This window comes from Lissotriton helveticus, chromosome 1_2, assembly GCF_964261635.1.
Source record: "Lissotriton helveticus chromosome 1_2, aLisHel1.1, whole genome shotgun sequence".
Classification (NCBI taxonomy): domain Eukaryota; kingdom Metazoa; phylum Chordata; class Amphibia; order Caudata; family Salamandridae; genus Lissotriton; species Lissotriton helveticus.
This window is the reverse complement of record NC_136058.1, coordinates 184,934,482-184,958,557: the sequence shown is the minus strand read 5'-3', so window position 1 is coordinate 184,958,557 and position 24,076 is coordinate 184,934,482. Positions and strand designations below refer to the sequence as shown.

Sequence of the window (24,076 nt, the reverse complement as noted above, 5' to 3'; positions counted from 1 at the left end):
AGGAATTCAGTTTTGGAGGGATTCAGAATCAGTTGATGAGTTGACATCCAGTTTTGAATGGAGTCGAGAGTTGAGCTAAGGATAGCGAGATCGTGGGTGGAGGCAACCTTGAGGTAGATTTGAGTGTCATCTGCGTAGAGATGATAGTGGATCCCAGATTTACTTAGGAGATTTCCCAGGGGTTCTAGGTAGAGGTTGAACAAAGTAGGTGCAAGTATAGAGCCTTGAGGAACACCTTGACCTACCGCCAGAGGAGATGAAAGGCTGTTCGCTATTTTGATCATTTGGGATCTATCTGAGAGGAAGGAAGCAAACCATTTAAGCACATTACCCTCCATGCCCATTCTCTGTTGCAGAGTGTTGAGGAGAGTGTTGTGGTTGACAGTGTCAAAGGCTGCAGAGAGGTCGAGGAGAATGAGAAGACAGGACTCCCCCCCCCCCCCCCCGAGTCGAGTATCCTCAGCGCGTCATCAATCACTTGTAATAGGACTGTTTCAGTGCTGCAGTTTTGGATGAAGCCGGACTGATATTTGTCAAGAAGATCATTGTCCTTGATATAACGAGAGAGTTGTTTCGCAACACATCTTTCTGTGATCTTCACTAGAAAGGGAAGGTTAGTGATGGGGCGGTAGTTGTTGAGGTCGTTCGCATCAGCAAGGGTTTTTTGAGCAGAGGGGTGACCTGCCCTGTTTTAAAGGAGACAGGAAGGGAGCCTTGGCAGAGGGAGAGGTTGACCAGGGTGGTCCAATAGGACAGTGAACGGGAATAGAAGTCGATAGCAATGGCACTAGGGATGGGGTCAAGAGAATTGTTGGAGGGCTTTGTTTCGAGGATGCATTTGAGGAGGGCATCTTCCGAGATGAGGTCAAAGTTCTGCCAAATGGCTGAGGATTTGCGCTCCTCAGGAGGGGTAAGATGAGTGACCTGAGCCACAAGGGATTTCACTTTTTCGTCAAAAAATAGAGCAAAGTCCGTTGCTTTCTTTGTAGAGTCCTCCAGCTTGGAGGTTGGGGGAGAGTGGTTAGGAATCTTGATGAGATCGAATAGTTTTTTGGGTCTATTTTTGGCAGAGTCAAGGAGGGATCTGAAGTGAGACGCTTTCCCAAGGAAGATGTTCTTATGGTATTTGGATCTTGCAGAACGAAGCGTGGCTAAGTTATCGGTGGAGGGCGCTTGCCTCCATTGTTTCTCCAGGTATCTTAGCTGCTTCCTTTCTTCATAGAGGGATTTGTTGTACCAAGGTGCTGACGGAGTGGGCCTAACCTTTTTGCTTTGGAGAGGAGCGACCTTATTGATTTCGACTGCAAGGACTGTGAGGCATTGGGAGGTGAGTTCGTCAACATCTAGGTTCGGGTCTAGCTTTGGAAGTGAAAACAAGGATGATTCACAGAAGGAACCAATGTCAATATTTTTAACATCACGGACCCAGGAGGTAGCCCTCTTAGGTTGGCTAAGAGTTATAGAGTGTGAAAGGTGAAGAGAGAATGGGATGAGAAGGTGGTCAGACCAGTCTACATGAATGGGGGTAGTGATAGAAAGCCTGTCTGCTTTGGAAATAACAAGGTCCAGGATTGAGCCCTTAGAGTGTGTTGACTGTGTGCAGTGTTGTATAAGATTGTTTGTAGAGAGGAAGGTGGCAAGCGAGTTCGCAGAGGAGTCTTGCGGTGAGCCCCAATGGAGATTGAAGTCCCCCACAAAGGTCTGATTGTCACTTTCCGAGTATTGGTCGCTGATGAAGTCAGTGAGTTCTTCCAAAAACGAAGGGTCGCTACCCGGTGGACGGTAAATGACATGGAATCTAAGGGGTGGGCGATGGTGCAATTGGAGCTCAAGAGAAAGGCCTTCAAAAGTGCGGAAAGAGCTGAAAGGGAGAGCCTTCAGTTGAAGGGAGTGACATCCTCACACAGGCCAGGGCAAGCCTCCTTCCTTCTTCTCTGAAGGCCGCACTGTCCTTAACTCGTAGCTGGTGTTCCTGCTTTGTTCTTGCCAGCTGGTTCCCTCCTCAGAGCACCTCTCTCAAAGGCGAGTGTGACAATAATAGAAGTGTTTTTTTTTTACATCTTTGCACAGCTGGACAGGGGTCCCTAGACGGTACGTTTCCTGCAGTTCTGTATTAAAACTGTTTCGCTATTACATTACTTAATGTTTTTAAATAAAGGTGCATCCGAATTCCTGTGGCTCAATCTCGGATTGTAAAACCGCACGGATATTCCTGCATCCCAACGCAAGACTGACATTTCCAATCTGTAGTTTACATACTTTCAACCGCTAGAGGGAGTTAAATACAAACAAATGAAAAACAAAACCCAGTAATAAACTGTCAGATTAGTGAATCTACATCGACTAATCTGAGCAAGGGTCCCTGTCAAATTTTCTATACTGGCAGGTATTCGGGGATTATGCTATTACCACCACTTTAAACACGCGCGCCACATCTTCACATTCCTGTGCAACTGATGTTTATATATTATTAGTTGTTAATATTAGCTATTGCTGTTGTTAATTTTACATCTCATTCCTGCTAAATAAATACAAACAACTTTTCGTAAACCAATAAACACATATTTACACACCATAAACCTTACAAACAAATGAATTAAACGTCAATACATCAAATAATTTTCATAATAAAAATACTTCTAACAAAATATGTATGACAATGCACCAGGTGCTGCCATTACAGACCAGAGGCAGACTCAAAGGCATTTGTTAAGCCTCTGCGGCCAGAGCCTCTCTGAAGTCTCCTCTGGCTCTCATAGCTGATGCTGCACGTTGTTACTGCCCAACCTCTGCCCTTGACCTCACCCGCCCTCTTGTCCTGGCCTCATCCTCGCTTGGCCACTGGAAGGCAATGCCGGGAGTTCCCATAAATCCTCACAGCCCGTGAGCCTGTCAGCACCGGGTGTTTGACACCCAAGAGCCATCTTCACAGAGGGCATGTTTCCACGTCACCTTTCTTATGAGTAAAAGCAATAGGATTTAGGGAGCTGACTGGTGCATTCTTAGGGTGCTGGGCCCCACACACTCGGATGTATGAGACAACATGGTGAGGCAGGCCTCCAAAATATTGTACCTCTTGGCCTCAAATGCCTTTATGTGGCTCTTTAAATCAAGTGGGATGGAATCCATTATATTTTGCTCCAGTGAGTAAGATGGGAGTAATAACAATAAAAGAGTCAAAGAATTAGTAAATGGCATTTTACACAGTTAATCGTAACCCTACCTTGTTTCCAGAGAAGCCAACAAACTCTAGTAATCGCAAAATCCGCGTTGGCAGCATGGATAATGTCTAAGGGAAGTAAACAGAAAACAGACTTCGTTATGCACACCATTTTTAGTCTTTCCTCACTGTTCCTCAACGTTAGTCTCATTCGATTCAATAATATAATTACATTCCAATTATAATCATTTCGAGGGCTTTTGCATCTATGGGCCCACGTTTAAAGTAAGCGTGCAGGTGAGGGTTAGTGAGGGACAGAGCCAATGTGTAATTCTCTTACTTTTTTTGCTGTTAAACTGCCCAGATTGAAGCGTTCTATTAATCGAAAATTAACAAATAAACAAAGGTTTATGAAGGATAATTTAGTCTACGTTTTTGACCAGTACATCCTTAAACATGTGATCCGGGAGCTGCATTATTTACACAGGATTCAGCCACTCACAAAAGTTAATTATTTGCTCCATTAGTAGATAAAATAATCGCATGGTCGATATTCTGCATTCTTGAGTCTTTATTATTTATGCAAAGAACTTCGCAGAGATGCAAAAATGTTATTGGCCAGATTCACAAAGGATGTTTCGGGCACTAGATTGCCCGCTGCCCCACTACATCACCTCCAGTACATTGTCTATTGTCCCTCTACACCAAATCACCTCCAGTATATTGACTCACTCCATCACCTCCAGTACATTGTCCATTGTCTCACTCCATCACCTCCAGTACATTGTCCATTGTCTCACTCCATCACCTCCAGTACATTTTCCATTGTATCACTCCATCACCCCCAGTACATTGTCCATTGTCTCACTCCATCACCTCCAGTACTTTGTCCATTGGCTCACTCACCACATTGTCCATTGGCTCACTTCATCATCTCCAGTACATTGTCCATTGTCTCACTCCATCACCTCCAGTACTTTGTCCATTGGCTCACTCATCACATTGTCCATTGGCTCACTTCATCATCTCCAGTACATTGTCCATTGTCTCACTCCATCACCTCCAGTACATCAATCAATCAGAACATTTCTAAAGCGCAATACTCACCCGTGAGGGTCTCAAGGCGCTGGGGGGGAAGGGTGCTACTACTGCTCAAATAGCCAGGTCTTGAGTAGCCTCCTAAAGGTTAGTAGGTCCTGGTTCTGCAGTAGGAGTATGAGGAGGGTGTTCCAGGTCTTGGCGGTGGGGTGGGAGAACGATCTGCTGCCTGTGGTCGATCTTCGGATGCGGGTGACGGGTGCGAGGTCGGTGCCGTGGAGCTGGCATTTCAGGGTGTAGAAGGTGAGTCGTCTGTTGAGGTATGCTGGTCCGGTGTTGTGGAGTGCTTTGTGTGCGCTGGTGAGGAGCTTGAAGGTGATCCTCTTGTTGACGGGAAGCCAGTGCTGGTTTCTCAGGTGTGGTGTGATGTGGCTGTAGCAAGGGATGTCGAGGATCAAGCGTGCAGAGATGTTCAGTATGCGTTGTAGTCGTCTCAGGAGTTTGGCCGATGTTCCTGCGTAGAGGGCGTTTCCGTAGTCTAGCCTGCTGCTGACGAGGGCCTGGGCGACCGTTCTTCTTGTTTCGGTGGGGATCAATCAATCAATCAATCAATCAAGACATCCACCTGTAGATCTTGCGGAGCATGCGAAGGGTGTTAAAGCAGGAGGATTAGACGGCATTGACTTGCTTGGTCATGGCAAGTGTTGAGTCGAAGATGAACCCTAGGTTGCGTGCGTGGTCGTGGGTGTTGGTGCTGCTCCCAGTGCGGTCGGCCACCAGGAGTCGTCCCAGGCTGAGGGGGTGGAGCCGAGGATGAGGACTTCCATCTTGTCTGGGTTCAGCTTCAGATGGCTGTTCTTCATCCACTCGGCGACGGCTTTCATTCCTTTGTGGAGGTTGGTTTTGGCGGTGAGGGGGGTCTTGGTGAGGGAGAGGATCAGCTGGGTGTCGTCAGCGTAGGAGATGAGGTTGTGCAGTCGGGCGACGTGAGCGAGAGGTGCCATGTAGATGTTGAACAATGTCGGGCTGAGGGAAGAACATTGGGGAATGCCACAGATGATCTCGGTGGCCCTAAGTGGAGGAGGCGGACGCTCTGGGTATTGCCGGAAAGGAAGGAGGTGGTCCATTCCAGTGCCTTGTCTCAGATCCCTGCGTTGTGGAGGCGTGTGCGTAGGGCGCGGTTGCAGACAGTACATTGTCCATTCTCACTTCATCACCCCCAGTACATTGTCCATGGTCTCACTCCATCACATCCAGTACTTTGTCCATTTTCTCACTCCATTACTCAAGTACATTGTCCATTGTCTCACTCGATCACCTCCAGTACATTGTCTCACACCACTACTCAAGTACATTGTCCATTGTATCACTCCATCACCTCCAGTACATTGTCTCACACCATTACTCAAGTACATTGTCCATTGTATCACTCCATTACCTCCAGTACATTGTCCATTCTCACTTCATCACCTCCAGAATATTGTTCATTGTCTCACTCCACCACATCCAGTACTTTGTCCATTTTCTCACTCCATTACTCAAGTACATTGTCCATCGTCTCACTCCATCACCTCCAGTACATTGTCTCACACCATTACTCAAGTACATTGTCCATTGTATCACTCCATCACCTCCAGTACATTGTCCATTGACGCACTCCATCACCTCCAGTACATTGTCCATTGTCTCCCACTATTACTCAAGTACATTGTCCATTGTCTCACTCCATCACCTCCAGTACATTGTCTCACACCATTAATCAAGTAAATGGTCCTTTGTCTCACTTCATCACCTCCAGTACATTGTCCATTGTCTCACTTCATCACCTCCAGTACATTGTCCATTGTCTCCCACTATTACTCAAGTACATTGTCTCACACCATTACTCAAGTAAATGGTCCTTTGTCTCAATCCATAACCACCTGTACATTGTCCATTGTCTCACTCAATGACCTCCAGCACATTGTCCATTCTCTCACTCAATGACCTCCAGCACATTGTCTCACTCCATCACCTCCAGTACACTGTCCATTGTCTCACTCCATCATCTCCAGTACATTGTCCATTGTCTCACTCCATTACCCAAGTACTTTCCCATCACTCCTGTTGACTCTTCCTCAAATGCTACATCCAACAGCCCCACTACTGCCCTCGCTACATCGCACCCAATACAGGCCGCCCCTCCCCACCCACACTACATAACGAGGCATTACATCAGAGCAGCTACGTTAGTTAAGGATGAGGTACATTTAATTAAAATATAGGATTATGGAAAGTTTGTCCATTGTCTCCCACTATTACTCAAGTACATTGTCCATTGTCTCACTCCATCACCTCCAGTACATTGTCCATTGTCTCACTCCATTACTCAAGTACATTGTCCAATGTCTCACTCCATCACCTCCAGTACATTGTCCATTGTCTCACTCCATTTCGCAAGTACATAGTCCATTGTCTCACTCCATCACCTCCAGTAGTTTGCTCATTGTCTCACTCACCACCTCCAGTACATTGTCTATTGTCTCACTTCAACACCTCCAGTACATTGTCGATTATCTCACTTCATAACCTCCAGTACGTTGTCCATTGTCTCACTCCATGACCTCCAGCACATTGTCCATTGTCTCACTTCATCACCTCCAGCAAATTGTCCATTGTCTCACTCCATCACCTCCAGTTTATTATCCATTGTCTCACTCCATCACCTCCAGTTTATTATCCATTGTCACACTCCATCACCTCCAGTACATTGTCCATTGTCTCACTCCATCACCTCCAGTAATTTTTCATTGTCTCACTCCATTAGTCAAGTACTTTGCCCATCACTCCTGTTGCATCTTCCTCAGATGCTACATCCAATAGCCCAACTACTGCCCTCGCTACATTGCATCCACTACAGGCCGCCCCTCCCCACCCCCACTATATAACAAGGCATTAAATCAGAGTAGCTACGTTAGGGATGAGGTACATTTAATTAAAATATAGGATTATGGAATGTTTATAAAATAGCATAATTGTCCAACCATAGAGTGCTTCGACCCCTCTACCCCCCACACCAATCTTGGAACCCCTAAAATCATTTTTTTTAAAAGTGCATTGGACAAGTACACTTGTTTAAAATGTGATACTTTATTGAATCTAGAGACCACTTTAAGAGGGAAGACAGTTTGTGGGTTTCTCCCCAGCTGCCAATGATTTAGAAAATATTTAATGGACCATTAAAAGTGGCCAAAGCTTGATAGGGTTAAAAGTAGACACTTCACAAAGGGATTCCGATTCGGAAAAATGAAATTTTTAGAAAAGGATAACATTGGGCCCTTGACAACGGTGAAAGCGTGATTGGATTTAAAACATTGACAGGAGTGTGCCCGTCTTTCAGGTGCAACACAAGCTACATCCCACCACTCCACAACTCAGGGACTCTAGGGTTGACATCTCAGGACCCAGTGAGGTGTATCCTCAGCATGTTGTGGGTACAATGTGAGCACCACAGTGTGCGCCCTCTTGCACTAATGGACTCGAACAGACACGAGGCCCAGTGTGCAAGTCTAAGATGGAGGGAGATTCACAGGCTCGCCCTTATGACAGCTCTGAGTTTCCTCTGCACTTTTTGCTGACTCTAGGAAGAGGTGTGGCGCAGGGGCCAGGGTGCCTGACTCCAGACCACGGGGTTCATGGTTCAATCCCCGGCACCGGTGGCAGGTTATCCCAGCACCATTTGATTCTGGGCAATAGCTTGCTTAATCTTCCAGGACACCCCTCTGGGGGTAGCTGTGCACTTTACAAATGCTGGTATTTCATTTCATTTCATAGGCATGGCACTGCTGTGTCCCAAGCACTCTATCTTAAGGGGGATAGTACTTTGTGTTCACATATTCTGCGAGCTTGCCATGAGGCTCCTCCTGGCACCCACTCATGCTTCAGTGAGTTCCAGACCTTCGCGAAGGTCAGAGTTCACTTCATGGAACTAAGGTTGCCTCCTTAATGTTGAAGCAGAGCAGCGAGCAAGAAGGAAGATAGTACCTGCCGGCAGATGGTGGCGGGACAGTGGTGCCTCAATCTTAAGACACAAGTGACATGCTAGGTTTGATAAGGATCCTTTAAACTGAAGGAGTTGACAACGAGACATATAAGACATATAAGGGTAACTGACAGTTTGTCACTTTACCCACATCTGAGGGGGGACAAGCACCCTGAGCTTGCAGAATGTTTGCCGAAGAGTTACGATAGGTCGCCTTGGTAGCAAAGAGTTAGAGAAGTAAAGAAGGTGAGACGTTCCGTCCACAGGCACGCCGTGGAACTCTGGAACCTGCTCGATACCACATCTCCAGACGTCGCCTTCCTCACGGAAACATGGATGAACGCCTCCTCATCGCCCGCCATCGCCATCCCGGACGGATACAAGATCACCCGGAGGGACCGCGTCAACCAGACAGGAGGAGGCATCGCCATCGTCCACAAGAACACCGTCCGCATCACGACCAACTCAGACGACACCCTCACAACCGCAGAACATCTCCACTTCCAGATACACACCGACCCCAAGACCACACTCAGAGGCACCCTCATCTACAGACCCCCGGGACCTCGCACACAATTCAGCGACGACATCGCAGACTTTATCAGCCCGCACGCCCTCTCCTCCGCTGACTACATCCTCCTAGGGGACCTCAACTTCCACCTGGAGAACAACAAGGACAGCAACACCACCACCCTGCTGGACAACCTTGCCAACCTCGGACTCAAGCAGCTGGTGAACACCCCCACCCACTACGCTGGACACATGCTTGACCCCGTCTTCTCCTCCAGCAAGGACATCGCCTTCAGCCACTCCACCGGACTCCACTGGACAGACCACAGCTGCGTCCACTTCAGCTTCAGAAGGACCACGACTCACCATCACCCACAGCCGGTTCCTCGTAGGAGCTGGAACAAGATCACCTCCGACCAGCTCTCCACATCCCTGAACCAGAATCCTCCCGCCAGCTCAACGGACCCCAACCAAGCAGCCAACAACCTCACACAGTGGATCACCAACTGCGCTGACGGCCTCGCACCCCTGAAAAACCATCCCAGCAGGCCCGGCAGCAAGAAGGCTTCCTGGTTCAACGACGATCTCAAGAACTCCAAGAAGAACTGCCGCACCCTCGAGAAAGCCTGGCGCAAAGACCCGACTACAGACAACATGACTGCCCTCAAGCACGCCACCCGCAAACACCACCAGCTGATCCACACCACCAAGAAGACAGCATTCAAGGAACTACTAGACAACAACTCACACAACAGCAAGGAACTCTTCAGCATCGTCAAAGAGCTCTCCAACCCCAGCGCCGAAACCAACGCCATCACCCCCTCGCAAGAACTCTGGGAGTCACTCACCTCGTTCTTCCACAGCAAGATCGCCGACATACACAACAGCTTCGGCACACAGCCCACGCACCCAACCACCGAACCGACGCACCCCACCACCACCCTCCGCTCCTGGAACCCGGTCAGCACCGAAGACACCATCCACACAATGAACACCATCCACGCCCGATCACCAACCGACCCATGCACCCACCACGTCTTCAACAAGGCCGCCTTCGTCATCGCACCCCAACTCCGAGATATCATCAACTGCTCCTTCAACACCGCCACCTTCCCGGAGAGCTAGAATCATGCCGAACTCAGCGCCCTCCTGAAGAAACCTTCAGCAGACCCCAACGACCTCAAGAACTATCGCCCCATCTTGCTCCTCCCTTTTCCTGCCAAAGTCATCGAGAAGACCGTCAACCGACAGCTTGCCGCCTTCCTCGAGACGAACGGATCCCTCGACCCCTCACAGTCCGGCTTCCGTGCCAACCACAGCACCGAGACCGCCCTCATCGCAGCCACTGACTACATCCGAGCCCTGCTCGACAACGGGGAAACAGCGGCCCTCATCCTCCTGGATCTCTCTGCAGCGTTCGACACTGTCTGCCACCGCACCCTAGTACAACGCCTCAGCAACGTCGGAATCCAAGAGAAGGCTCTGGAGTGGATCATCTCGTTCCTCGCCGGAAGAACCCAGAGAGTCCGCCTCCCCTGTTCAGATCCGAGGCCACCGAAGTCATCTGCGGCGTACCACAAGGATCTTCACTCAGCCCCACCCTCTTCAACATCTACATGAGCCCCCTCGCGGCCATCGCACGCCAACACAACCTCAACATCATCTCCTATGCCAACGACACTCAGCTGATCCTCTCCCTCACCAACGATCCAGCCACCGCCAGATCTAACCTGCACGAAGGGATGAAAGACGTAGCCGAGTGGATGCAGAAGAGCCGCCTGAAACTGAACTCAGACAAGACAGAAGTCCTCATCCTGGGACCATCTTCCTCCGCCTGCCCTGGGCAGCGCACCCAAACCATCGGACCACGCACGCAACCTGGGCTTCATCCTGGACTCCTCCCTCTCGATGACCAGACAAGTCAACGCCGTCTCATCTTCATGCTTCCACATCCTACGCATGCTCCGTAAGATCTTCCGATGGATCCCCACCGAAACCAGGAAGACGGTCACCCAGGCACTCGTCACCAGCCGACTGGACTACGGAAACACCCTCTACACCGGAACCACAGCCAAACTACAGAAGAGACTCCAACGCATCCAGAACGCCTCCGCACGACTCATCCTGGACATCCCCCGTCACAGCCACATCTCTGGACACCTGAGAGACCTGCACTGGCTCCCCGTCAACAAGAGAATCACGTTCCGACTCCTCACCCGCGCACACAAGGCTCTCCACGACCTGGGCCCCAGGTACCTCAACAACCGCCTGACCTTCTACATTCCCACCCAACAGCTTCGATCGACCAGCCCGCCCTCGCCGCCGTTCCACGCATCCGAAGAACCACCATGGGAGGAAGATCCTTCTCCTACCTGGCAGCCAAGACATGGAACTCCCTCCCCATCCACCTCCGCCAGACCCAAGACCACCTCTCCTTCAAGAAGCAACTCAAGACCTGGTTGTTCGAGCAGTAGCAGACCCCCCTTCCCAAGCGCCTTGAGACCCTCCGGGTGAGTAGCGCGCTATATAAATTTCTTGATTGATTGAGACGTTCTAGTGCAAGAGTTTTCACTGCCCCAGGCATAATGATATGTTGCCATTTGTGCACTATTCATTCACTACCAAAAATACCCTTTCTTAAGCCAGTTGCTGCAATTTGGGACCCTCTTGTGGCCACAGGTGGTAGTTTACTAAAGGTTCAATCAGAGCTTCCTTCAATCTGCTCATATTTTAAAACTACATCCTCTACACAAGCTGATCACAACTGACCAATCGTGGGACAAGAACAGAACATAATCTTTGATCGCCAGCGTGGGCTTAGACACACGTTCGCTCCCATAAGGGATTCATGATATGGCATTGGTGAGGTTTTCGATGACTGTTGATACATACCAGATTGAAAGCTCCAACTCCGAGTTTTATACCCCCTTCAAAATGGCAGTGGTTTGCTCCTTTTACGTAATTAGAACACTGTTCAAGGCTGTGTAGTTCCCTTAGGAAAAACAATGTTGGAAAATAATTAGATGCACTGAATGGCAAACAGATCACATAAAAAAAAGTTGGAACAAAATGCCTGACCACTGAAGCCTACGCTTACTTTAGTTGCTGATACGCCCTCACAAAGACATTAATTATGAATCATATTATCTTACCTTACTAGCAAAGACGTATAATTTATTGATTTGTAAAAGTTTGGTATTAGTGTATGAATTTGTATTAACTATAGTTGACCAAGCATGAGCCCGGCCTTGCAATGAAGCCAAAACCTAGAAACATGCCAAGGACTACTTTGACCGTGTGATGGCTTCACTCAGTGTCCTCCCAGGTTCTGCTCCTTCTTCAGGCGGTTCTAAGGATGGGCACTAAATGATCTCTTACAACATAGAATATTTTTTTTCATATACTAGGTTTGTCACTGGTTTTCCTAAAAGTAACCTGCTGAGCTAACAAATTGCATTTTGATGAGGTAACAAATGAGATTTAAGACAAAAGTCATTTTGTGTGCCTAACATTGCTGGGGAAGCTTTATTAACTCAGGTTTTTGTTCACTAAAAGACTTCGGAAAACTTTTTAAATCTTACCAACCAATCAGATGCATCAGATCCGCTAACCGGGGTCTATTGTCAAATTTCCTAACTGATCATTTAGGTAACGGCGATCTGGCGGTCAATCTTTTGGGCTTCTTCCTATGGAGTTTAAGTCCTCCTCATTTGGGACTAGAATATGACCACTTGAAATTCAAAAGATCCTTAAAGCATCACCATCCTCCTTGTCATTTGGATAATCATGTCCTCTCCACGACCGCCCTCTCGCATTCAGACCTATTTCCTAGCCAGTCAGATGCCGAAGACCATCTGTGCCCCTTTACCCAGACTCTCAGGACTCCTGATTATATGTGAATTTGTCATCTTGTTAAGCAATTATTCGACTCTATACCCTGTCTACACCTGCTGGATGTTCGACCCACCACTAGCTTTGTAAAATGTCAAATAATGCGACATACCCTTTCATTTTACTTGGACTTACACCCAAAAGCCCTCTTAAACCATTGCAGAGTGGTTAAAGTTGCTTAACAAAACTCCAAATAAATACAATATAAAACTTATAAATAAACATTGTATGTACCCATTGTGGAGATTGTTCCACACAGGAGCATACGTGATAGTGCCATCAGCTCTTCAAACAGGCTTACTTATTATCATTGAGTAACAAATAGTAGGACAGCCTGTTGATAACAAGACAGGTACTTATGCCAAGCTGAGGCATCCGCTAAAACAACTGATAAAAGAAAATGTTTATCAAGAGCAATATTGTACACCAGGCTGTGAGGTAAAGAAGTGTATTGCGCTGAGGCCAGACCCCCATGTCGTTGAGAAAACAACCCCGTTTGTGCCTCAGCACGACCCATATTACAGAAGGTGCCGCACAAGCATCTGTGCCCTGTCAGTAATACTGAAGTGCCCCATGGCAAAAACAGCAGGTGCACATGCATGTCACCCTGCATAGAATAGACATTGGTAGACAATACATCAACACAACCCAATACCTCCAATAAGATCATTGACTATCACAAATCACCCACTCCTCCCATATTTCTAATGCTAGAGCAGGCACATTTATTCAGCGGCTGACTCAATGGCAACCCAAAACTGTTCTGCTTTCATGAATCAGTGTACTGATTGATCTTTGATGATGGGAATGCCAGCCAACCTCACCCCACAAGGTTTGCCATAATTGGCCTCCTGAAGTGTAGGACCTTAAAGGCATGAGGATCAAATGACTTACTAAGGGCACAGAGACACTGACGTACACCTTTAATAGTATCCAGGATCAATAAATGAAACACAAACAGATCAGAAGTTCTAATGTCGTAAGGGGAATGAACGGTGAGATTCATCTACACACAGACTAAATTAAAGTAGTAGTACACATGATCCAAAACGGAATACAAGATGTATTTTATGAATAAAAACCCCATAAGTGATGTCACTTACTTGTATGTTAGATAACTGTTCCTCACTTTAATCCCACCTTTGATAAAGCTAACCATGTTTTCATCCTGTAGGGGAAAGAAGTATCATTTACATTACATTTCAGTTTAAAACGTCACTTGATGATACATTATTAGGTAAATTCTCTCATAGGTGTGAGTAGTAGTATTTCTATTAACACATATCTAATATTACTCTCCAAAGCACACTGAAAGCAGGACAACACTATGATCCAGGTATCAATATAAAACGACCATTAACAGCACAGGCATCTCAGTGTTTCTGATTCAGCAGTCATCAAAGATAATTGTGTGTTGCCTTGCGTCTTCTGCATTCATGAACTAGCATAAAGTTTGCTTTGTGTCTAGGTACTTTATACATTGCAATATGTTTAGCTTACTTATCTTTTTAGGCAAACTGGTGGTAACTCGAGCAAGTAATCTTGGTAGGATGGTGTCATTAAATAGTGAAAAACCAAAGGTGGTGATGGACGGAGCGTTGACAATACAAACCCTCACCCCCAGTCAACTGATCTGGGTTTAATCCATCACCGTTCTTTAGCTCACTCCGCCACCCCAGTTCAGACATGGCCATATGCAAATCAGTCTGACCCTGTGTCTCATGGGAACAGTCCAGCCCGAACTGCCAAGCCATGTCTTCCCTGGACCGGAATCAAGCTTCCCAGGACCGGTTTCTGGCATTACAGCCGTCTTCAGCCGGGCTTGCTTGACTCCAGTGGCAAAGTGAGCAAGGGACTCACGTCTGAGCATACCCTGCCAACTTAGGGCGAACAAAGAAAAACCAAAGGTGGTGATGGACGGAGCGTTGACAATACAAACACTCACCCCCAGTCAACTGATCTGGGTTTAATCCATCGCCGTTCTTTAGCTCACTCCGCCACCCCAGTTCAGACATGGCCATATGCAAATCAGTCTGACCCTGTGCCTCATGGGAACAGTCCAGCCCAAACTGCCAAGCCATGTCTTCCCTGGACCGGAATGAAGCTTCCCAGGACCGGTTTCTGGCATTACAGCCGTCTTCAGCCGGGCTTGCTTGACTCCAGTGGCAAAGTGAGCAAGGGACTCACGTCTGAGCATACCCTGCCAACTTGGGGCGAACAAAGAAAAACCAAAGGTGGTGATGGACAGAGCGTTGACAATACAAACACTCACCCCCAGTCAACTGATCTGGGTTTAATCCATCACCGTTCTTTAGCTCACTCCGCCACCCCAGTTCAGACATGGCCATATGCAAATCAGTCTGACCCTGTGCCTCATGGGAACAGTCCAGCCCGAACTGCCAAGCCATGTCTTCCCTGGACCGGAATCAAGCTTCCCAGGACCGGTTTCTGGCATTACAGCCGTCTTCAGCCGGGCTTGCTTGACTCCAGTGGCAAAGTGAGCAAGGGACTCACCTCTGAGCATACCCTGCCAACTTAGGGCGAACAAAGAAAAACCAAAGGTGGTGATGGACGGAGCGTTGACAATACAAACACTCACCCCCAGTCAACTGATCTGGGTTTAATCCATCACCGTTCTTTAGCTCACTCCGCCACCCCGGTTCAGACATGGCCATATGCAAATCAGTCTGACCCTGTGCCTCATGGGAACAGTCCAGCCCGAACTGCCAAGCCATGTCTTCCCTGGACCGGAATCAAGCTTCCCAGGACCGGTTTCTGGCATTACAGCCGTCTTCAGCCGGGCTTGCTTGACTCCAGTGGCAAAGTGAGCAAGGGACTCACATCTGAGCATACCCTGCCAACTTGGGGCGAACAAAGAAAAACCAAAGGTGGTGATGGACGGAGCGTTGACAATACAAACACTCACCCCCAGTCAACTGATCTGGGTTTAATCCATCACCGTTCTTTAGCTCACTCCGCCACCCCAGTTCAGACATGGCCATATGCAAATCAGTCTGACCCTGTGCCTCATGGGAACAGTCCAGCCCGAACTGCCAAGCCATGTCTTCCCTTGACCGGAATCAAGCTTCCCAGGACCGGTTTCTGGCATTACAGCCGTCTTCAGCCGGGCTTTCTTGACTCCAGTGGCAAAGTGAGCAAGGGACTCACGTCTGAGCATACCCTGCCAACTTAGGGCGAACAAAGAAAAACCAAAGGTGGTGATGGACGGAGCGTTGACAATACAAACACTCACCCCCAGTCAACTGATCTGGGTTTAATCCATCACCGTTCTTTAGCTCATTCCGTCACCCCAGACTGATTTGCATATAGCCATGTCTGAACTGGGGTGGCAGAGTGGGCTAAAGAACGGTGATGGATCAAACCCAGATCTTTTGACTGGGTGTGAGTGTTTGATTGGTTCTGATGCTCCATCCATCACAACCCCCTGTTGTACCGTCATTAAATAGTGTCCAATTCTTTTGGATTTCATAAAATTTGCATACATTTTAATTAGGATGTTTTAGGTGTGGTGTGGAGGGGGTAATGCTTAAAATAGGTTTTGCTGACCCAATCTCCAAACGTGCTCCCCAATAAGCAAGATACGTACATGTTCTAATTAGTAAGCAATTGTAGGAAGGTAGGATCGTTCTGGCATGTTTACCCCCACGTTTTGCCTGTTGTCAGTGTTTTGGACTGGTCTGACTGGGATCCTGCAAATCTGGACCCCAGTCACTGTGATTCCTCCCTAAATGTGACAATGTTAAGTACTCTGGTACCTTACCAATTGGCTACTGGTGTACCCTTCTAAGTCTCTAGTATATGGTACTAAGGTACCCAGGATATAGGCGCACCAGGGGTTTATTTCCCTAGGGCTGAAGCATGTATTATGCCACCAGTGAGAGACCACTCAAACTGTGACCACAGGTCTGCCATTGCAGCCTCTGTGACCTGGTGCTAAGACGACTCACAACTGATGTAAGTTTCCTTATATCTGAGGTCACTGCACTTAAAACCTAAAAGTGACCTCTGAGGAAGGCCTTTTATTCCAGAAGGCAGGGTGCTATGTTATAAGTGTGAGGGTGCCCTGCATAAGCAGGACACCCCCTAGAAACCCAGGCGTCGATTTTCCCGGCTTTGTAAATGCAGTCAGCCATTTTATACATATAGTGGACATCAAGTCAATTACGAGATGTCTAACTATATATATTGGCTGCACCGAACCCAGTCATGTTTGGTATTAAACATGTTGGAATCCTACCCCAACACCGATTCCAGTGTTGGATGTAGGATCCCATGTACTGGGGTGCTCCCCTAGGGTTCCCTCTGTATTTCCGGGACCGGCCTTTCAGGGTCTAACAGCAAGCTAGTGCTGCTGCCCACCACAGTCACAACTCTGCCCTCCTGATGTTGAGCTGAGCTCGAGCAGGGGAAGGTAGAACAATAGGTTTCCTGTTGCAAGAAGGTGGGACCACCTCCTGGATACAAATTTGTATATTAGGCTGGGGTGGGGGCGGTTGCCAGCACCACCAGACTGCTTTGAAGGGCACATTTGGTGACATCCTTGCATACTTCAGTTGAAACCAGTTATGTTATGTTATGTTATAGGTATTTATCGTGCGCACAGCTGCTCCAGCAAACGAGCGTCCTGGCGCATGACAAGGGAAAGCACAACACCGTTTCAAAAAAAGGACATGGGAGTACCCTACCCTCTGTCCAGCCCCTCCTCTGGGAGGGACCCCTGAATTGTCCCTACCCTTTCCTTAGGGCACTTAAGGTCTTACCTGTGGGTGACTTCAGATTAGTCATGGGACAAGATTCATATACGAAACCACTTCCACTTCAACTGTCTGGGCACTTTAGACTTCGTTGGACTTTGCTTGGAACCGAGACTGCATCAAGGAAGACTCCTGCTGCCTCTGGTCTCGTCGTCCTGCCAGTCTTTTGCATCGTGTGTGCCTGTGCTTTATCCAGGTTCTTCTTCAGGGCTGTGGGCATCAAAGATAACTGAAGTAATCTCCCTTTGAGTGAAGGAGTCACTCCCCTGCATCTGAAGGAAGCTGAACGAAGCTGACCGGTCAGCTGCTCCTGAGGTCCCATGGACTCTGAAAGGCTCAGCAACACAGGTCATAATTCTGCAACTCCCTCAAGGAGTCTTCTCAGCAAGTTTGAGGCCAGTATCCCTCTTCAAAAGCGCTGGAACAGAACACCTGTGCAACTCATCAACTTGCCGTTGCCAAGGCTTGTTGACTCTGTCCTCCAGAGATCTTCAGGCTACAAGAACGTCTAGCCTCCAGCATCTCTTCCTACCAAGATATTTGTCCTCACTGCATCCTCTGCACCGTGATCTGCATCTTTAGTTAGTTGCTCAAGGTCCTTTTGCGACTCCTGTGCCTTTGGCCTGTGGGTTTTTTGAGGGTCTTCTTTGGCTTCAGTTGGCTCCTCTGCTTGCTCGGGCCTGCTTAGACTCTTCTGCATTTCGTGAGTACCCTGGACCTTGATAGTCCCGACACTGCACCTTCTTCGTTTACCACGTCTGTTGCTGCTGCCAAGGCTTGATGGTGCTCCTGCCGGACACGGACCCCTGGTTGCCGACTTTCAATGTGGGACAGCTCATGAACTACTTCTGGTCTTCCACAGCGTTGCCTGGTCCTCACAGCTGCAGCGACAAGTTCACCGTGAGCTCTCCTGCATCTTTCATCATTGGTGGTCATTAGTCTTCCGTGCCGTCTGGTCACTCCCGAGTGGCATAGACCCTGTCCTCTCTGATTGAAGGTACTCCTCTTCACGAATCCATCCTTGGATTACACCAGTCTCTTTCACCCTCTGCACCAGTTGCACCTTCACTGAAGTCCTCCATTTTGCTTTATGGCAGTTTCCGACAGCACTTCGCACCATGGCTTCCCTGGTGTAGGTATCCTGGTTCCTGGGGTATCCACGGGTGGGGTAACTCTCCAACCTTCCATCTTTCACAAGGTTTCTTCAGGGTCCACTGGAAAGGGTCCTTCTTTAAAACTGCAACAGTGACTTGCATTGATCCCACGGTCTTGTTCCCACTCTGCACACAGCCTCCGTGGGCTTCATGGTTAGTTATCTTGGGTGGTTCCTTGGGTCCCTGGCACTTCTACGTCTTCTGGGTATAGCGTTAGCTGTGCGAGCCACCACTATTGTAATCAATAAAATACTTTCTCAAGAGAACCTAAGCCAACTGTTTTCATCAACAACAAAATACTTTAGACCATCAAAGGGAGTTTCCAAATACATTCTTAATACATGCATGATTTAAGGAGGAGTACCTGCTCAATCATTTGCCGTACTCCTTTTGACTAAGCCTGACGGCTGCTCTCCACAGCTACCACTTACAGAGCTTTCTATGGTTGTCTAAGACCACTAACATTACCATAATAGTTGTCTGGATTAGTGCAGGGTGCTTCACTTAAATAAGTGTGCACCATATACTAAGCCAGCATCCTACAGATATGTTAAAAGTAATTTAACACACAGCATGTATGTAACAGTGTCAGTATTGTCTCGGGTGGCCTCAGGATGATAAACACCAAACAGGAGGATGAAGGGGGAAAAATAGGATCATAGATTAAGCTCCAGGAAATGCAAGTGTGGTCAGTTTATTGGGATGAGAACATGAGGGAGTCCAGAAAGGGCCTTCCTGCACAGCTAGGGTTCAGTGCCAGTGTTTAATCCTGCAGAAGCAATGGACCAATATCTCACAGCAGGAGGAAGATCAAATGCAGCATCAACTAGTGTAGCTTAACAATTTACTGAAGGAAAGATGGACATTGGCATTAATAGGCATAGTGGACAATACAGAAGATTATGAACTTTCCTATTTGAAAGACAGTAGGCCACTTAGAAAGAGTAGGAATTGGATGATTCAAGCTTTGTGAGCTAAAAAGTTGTGAACGGCTGGTAACAGTTGAACAAGTAAATTAATGGTCAATGTAGAAGCTCAATCAATTTGTCCACATAGTACACAGTTGAGTGGTTGTTTAGGTTATGGACAAAGCTCTTTAATGCAAAACGTTCTCACATTAAGATTTGAGAGATCAGAGGTGTAGGGACACCTACAGAGGCAAAGAGTCATGTACAATGTTTTCAAAAATGATGAAAAAAATTAAATTTATAATTATTACAGGTAGGATTTTTTGACATATCTCCAGTGGTTCTGTAGGCAAAATAACCGCCCTGTTATTCAAACATTATCTATGTTTACCCTGTATCTATGTCAAGAGGTTTCTATATATGCATGCGCGTTGTTACAATAGTAGCTGGCACACATTGATTTTATATTAAAAACCAGCAGCAAGGTATGCAAATGTCATATGGCCTTCTTGTCATAATAAAGGGAAGAATGGTCACACAATTCTATCATTAAAGAGACAGCAGATTGGAATGTGCCTAGTAGGCAATTTATCTGTATACAAAACATAATTATAAATGTCACATCAGAAAAAAATGGTGAGAAAGAAAGTGCCAACTTGTTGGACCTGGCCTTTTATGCAGGGTCTTTCCCAGATTTTTGCCTTCTGTTGCTGATTCTGTTTTGGTTGGCATTAGGACTCGGTGTAGTTTTCCCCTGCTAACCAGTGCTAAATTGCTTGTGCTCTCTTCTTTCAAATATGGTAAAATTGGAGTACACCTAATTTGCACATTCAATTTACTTGTAAGTCTCTAGTAAACGGTACCACATATCCACAGAGCCTGTCAAATAAATGCTACTAGTGGGCCTGAAGTACTCATCATGTCACCCACTGAAGTAGCATTTTTAATCATTGCCTAGGCCTGCCACTGCAGCCTGTAGTGCAGTTTTAATCTGCAATTTCAATGTGGCAAAATAAAACTTTTGCCAGGCCAAAATCTTCCTTTTCAATACATATAAATCATACATAAGGCATGGCCTAAAGGCTCATAGGGCAGGGTGCCTTGTAAGAAAAAAGTAGGGAATTCAGGTTTAATTTTATATGTCCTGGTAGTAGAAAACGTCTAAAGCATTGTTTCACAAATGTAAGGCCTATCTTTCCTATTGACTGACTTAGTTACAACCTTCGATTGGAAGCAGGTAGAAGTATGGGGTTTACACTCAAATGAATTGTAATTTAAAATCCTCTTGAATGGTGAAGTTGGATTTTAGGTCACAATCCTGAAAGAGCTACTTTTAGAAAGTTGGCATTTTCTTGTCCTAACCATCTGTGCCGTCTGCCAGTATCCTGGGTTACATGACTGCAAATGGCTCTGCTGCAGGGGTTTTTGAATTACTTGCAAGGCAGTGACACAACTAGGGGGGTTAGGTGTGGACAGGATGGCTGGTATGGAGCTGTACCCAGCCACACTTACATTTCAAAGAGCTTTTCCACCTACACACAGAAAGGAACATGTCACTAGTCTTTTTTACCCCAGGCGTCTTGGAGCCTGGACAAGATAATGGAAGAATTTTCAAGAACTAGAGGTGTGGAAAAGATAGAGTATCCACCCCACTTCAAAGGCTGGCACCAGGTATAAATATTGGACCTCCAGAATCACTCTCCAGTACACTCCTGGACCAGTGGGCTTTACTGAAGAAGGACTACCTTGTTCCCCAGAGGACTGCCAAGCTGCTTGAGGACTGCCTTGACCCACAGAGGGCAGCCCTGCTTTATAAAAAAAGACTGGCCCTGTTCCCTTGATGCCGGGCTACCTGAGTGACTCCAAAAGTCAATTGGCTGACCTGTCTGAGCTGCCGGGGCACAACAATCTCCATAGGCCTCCCTGCAACTGTCCAACTGACCTTTTCCTGACTGAGCCCTGCTGGCCTGTTCTGGAGCGAGTTCCTAATCCCTAAGAGATGCTTCCCCAGGTAAAGGACCCTTGGTTGGCATCGGTTGAGCTCCTCCTGTGAAGAAGGGTGAAATCATGAAGTTTTGGGCTCTTCAAGAACAGGCCCTTTCGCACAAGCAATCTGCCACCTGTGACAAGTGCCAATGTGAAGCTCCAGTGAACCTCACTCTTTGCACGAAATATGCACTTCACGCTACAGCAACAACCCCCATGTTGACTGCCAAAGTGAAGCTCCAGCAATGACTGCCATCAATGCCCAGCAGGCTTTTAGCACTACATCTACGACAGCCTGCCCTGCCAGGCCTGGTCTTCGTGCTACGGCAATGACAATTTGCAACACTCTTCCTGTTGCTCGTGCCCTCCTCCATGGCGAATAGAGCTCTTTGCGCCAAACTTTAAGGTAACCTTTTGAGCAGGACGAACCTGGTCACTGTATCAGTCCCGCGCTTCATCGCAGTCGGCCTGGACTTCTGACTTCCACCAATCTAGCACAACCAGATGACTGGAAGTGGCACTATGTGCTTTTAGGCACGATTTACACCTAAAACTTTAAAACGGAATATCTCGGGTTCTTCTGATTAGGTTTTTGGGATTATGGTATCATGTTATTTATAAAAAATACTCTATTTTTCGAAATTGGTTTATGATTTTCTTGTGTTATTTTTTTACTTTATTACTGTTTAAGCCCTTCATAATTACTTTACACATTGCCTCTAAGATAAACCTGCCTAACTTGTTGCCGAGCTACTAGAGGATTAAGCACAGGTTAAGTTAGTGATCTTTGTGGTTCACCCAGACAAGTATTGTTGTTGTTTCCTAGTTGGGGCTACCACCCCACTCAAACAATAACCCAATTTCTTACAATCAATCAATCAATCAATCAATCAAAGCATTTATATAGCGCACTACTCACCCGGAGGGTCTCAAGGCGCTGGGGGGAGGGGGTCCGCTACTGCTCGAACAGCCAGGTCTTGAGCTGCTTCCTGAAGGCGAGGTGGTCCTGGGTCAGGCGGAGGTGGGTCGGAAGGGAGTTCCAAGTCTTGGCGGCCAGGTAGGAGAAGGACCTTCCTCCTGTGGTGGCTCTTCGGATGCGGGGGACGGCGGCGAGGGCGTGGTAGGTCGATCGAAGCTGGCGTTTGGGAGCGTAGAAGTTGAGGCGGCTGTTGAGGTATCCTGGTCCTTGGTTGTGTAGGGCTTTGTGTGCGTGGGTGAGGAGCCGAAAGGTGATTCTCTTGTTGACCGGGAGCCAGTGCAGGTCTCTCAGGTGTCCGGAGATGTGGCTGCGGCGGGGGATGTCCAGGATGAGTCGTGCTGAGGTGTTCTGGATCCGCTGGAGTCTTTTCTGGAGTTTGGCGGTGGTTCCGGCGTAGAGGGAGTTGCCGTAGTCCAGACGGCTGGTGACGAGGGCCTGGGTGACCGTCTTCCTGGTCTCGGTGGGGATCCATCGGAAGATCTTGCGTAGCATGCGCAGGATGTTGAAGCACGACGAGGAGACGGCGTTGACTTGTCTGGTCATGGAGAGGGAGGAGTCCAGGATGAAGCCCAGGTTGCGTGCGTGGTCAGTTGGTTTGGGTGCGCTGCCCAGGGCGGGGGGTCACCAGGAGTCGTCCCAGGCGGAGGGTGAGGATCCCAGGATGAGGACTACCGTCTTGTCCGAGTTCAGTTTCAGGCGGCTGTTCGACATCCATTTGGCTACGTCTGTCATCCCTTCGTGCAGGTTGGCTCTGGCGGTGGCGGGGTCGTTAGTGAGGGAGAGGATCAGCTGGGTGTCGTCGGCGTAGGAGATGATGTTCAGGTTGTGCTGGCGTGCGATGGCCGCGAGGGGGCTCATGTAGACGTTGAAGAGTGTTGGGCTGAGCGAGGAGCCTTGAGGAACGCCGCAGATGACTTCGGTGGCCTCCGATCTGAACGGGGGGAGGCGGACTCTCTGTGTCCTTCCGGCGAGGAAGGAGGTGATCCACTCCAGTGCCTTCTCCTGGATTCCGACGTTGCTGAGGCGCTGTGCTAGGGTACGGTGGCAGACAGTGTCGAAGGCTGCGGAGAGGTCAAGGAGGATGAGGGCCGCTGTTTCTCCGTTGTCGAGCAGGGCTCGGATGTCATCGGTAGCTGCGATCAGGGCGGTCTCGGTGCTGTGGTTGGCCCGGAAGCCAGACTGCGAGAGGTCGAGGGAGCCGTTCGTCTCGAGGAAGGCGGCCAGTTGCTTGTTGACGGTCTTCTCGATGACTTTGGCCGGAAACGGGAGCAGCGAGATGGGGCGGTAGTTCTTGAGGTCGGTAGGGTCTGCTGATGGTTTCTTGAGTAGAGCGCTGAGTTCGGCGTGCTTCCAGCTCTCCGGGAAGGTGGCGATGTTGAAGGAGGTGTTGATGATGTCCCGCAGGTGGGGTGCGATGACAGCGTCGGCCTTGTTGAAGACGTGGTGAGGGCAGGGGTCTGTCGGAGATCCGGAGTGTTTTGCATACATATTGTTGCTATTACATTGGTATTACATCAAAAACGTAAAGCAGTGGTGTTTATATGAACATCTGTGATATTTTAGGCCTAATTGTTTTATTAAGAGGCACCATCTTGTGGGCATAATATATGCCACAGATGCCCTTATATCACCTGTCACCTTTTACAATTATATT

The 24,076-nt window shown here is 48.0% G+C and overlaps 1 protein-coding gene across 3 annotated transcripts in view; it reads right to left on the bottom strand.

The window, feature by feature from the left end:
* TTC39A (tetratricopeptide repeat domain 39A) overlaps nt 1-24,076 on the bottom strand; it is a 648,505-nt gene that overhangs the window by 136,222 nt on the left and 488,207 nt on the right. For all 3 annotated transcript variants that reach the window (XM_078670870.1, XM_078670862.1, XM_078670878.1), the window contains 3 exons: nt 13,724-13,788; nt 11,622-11,721; nt 3,224-3,289 (listed from right to left, as the gene is read on the bottom strand). In XM_078670870.1, coding sequence (XP_078526996.1) covers nt 3,224-3,289; nt 11,622-11,721; nt 13,724-13,788 — 231 coding nt within the window. The remainder of the gene's footprint in view (nt 1-3,223; nt 3,290-11,621; nt 11,722-13,723; nt 13,789-24,076) is intronic.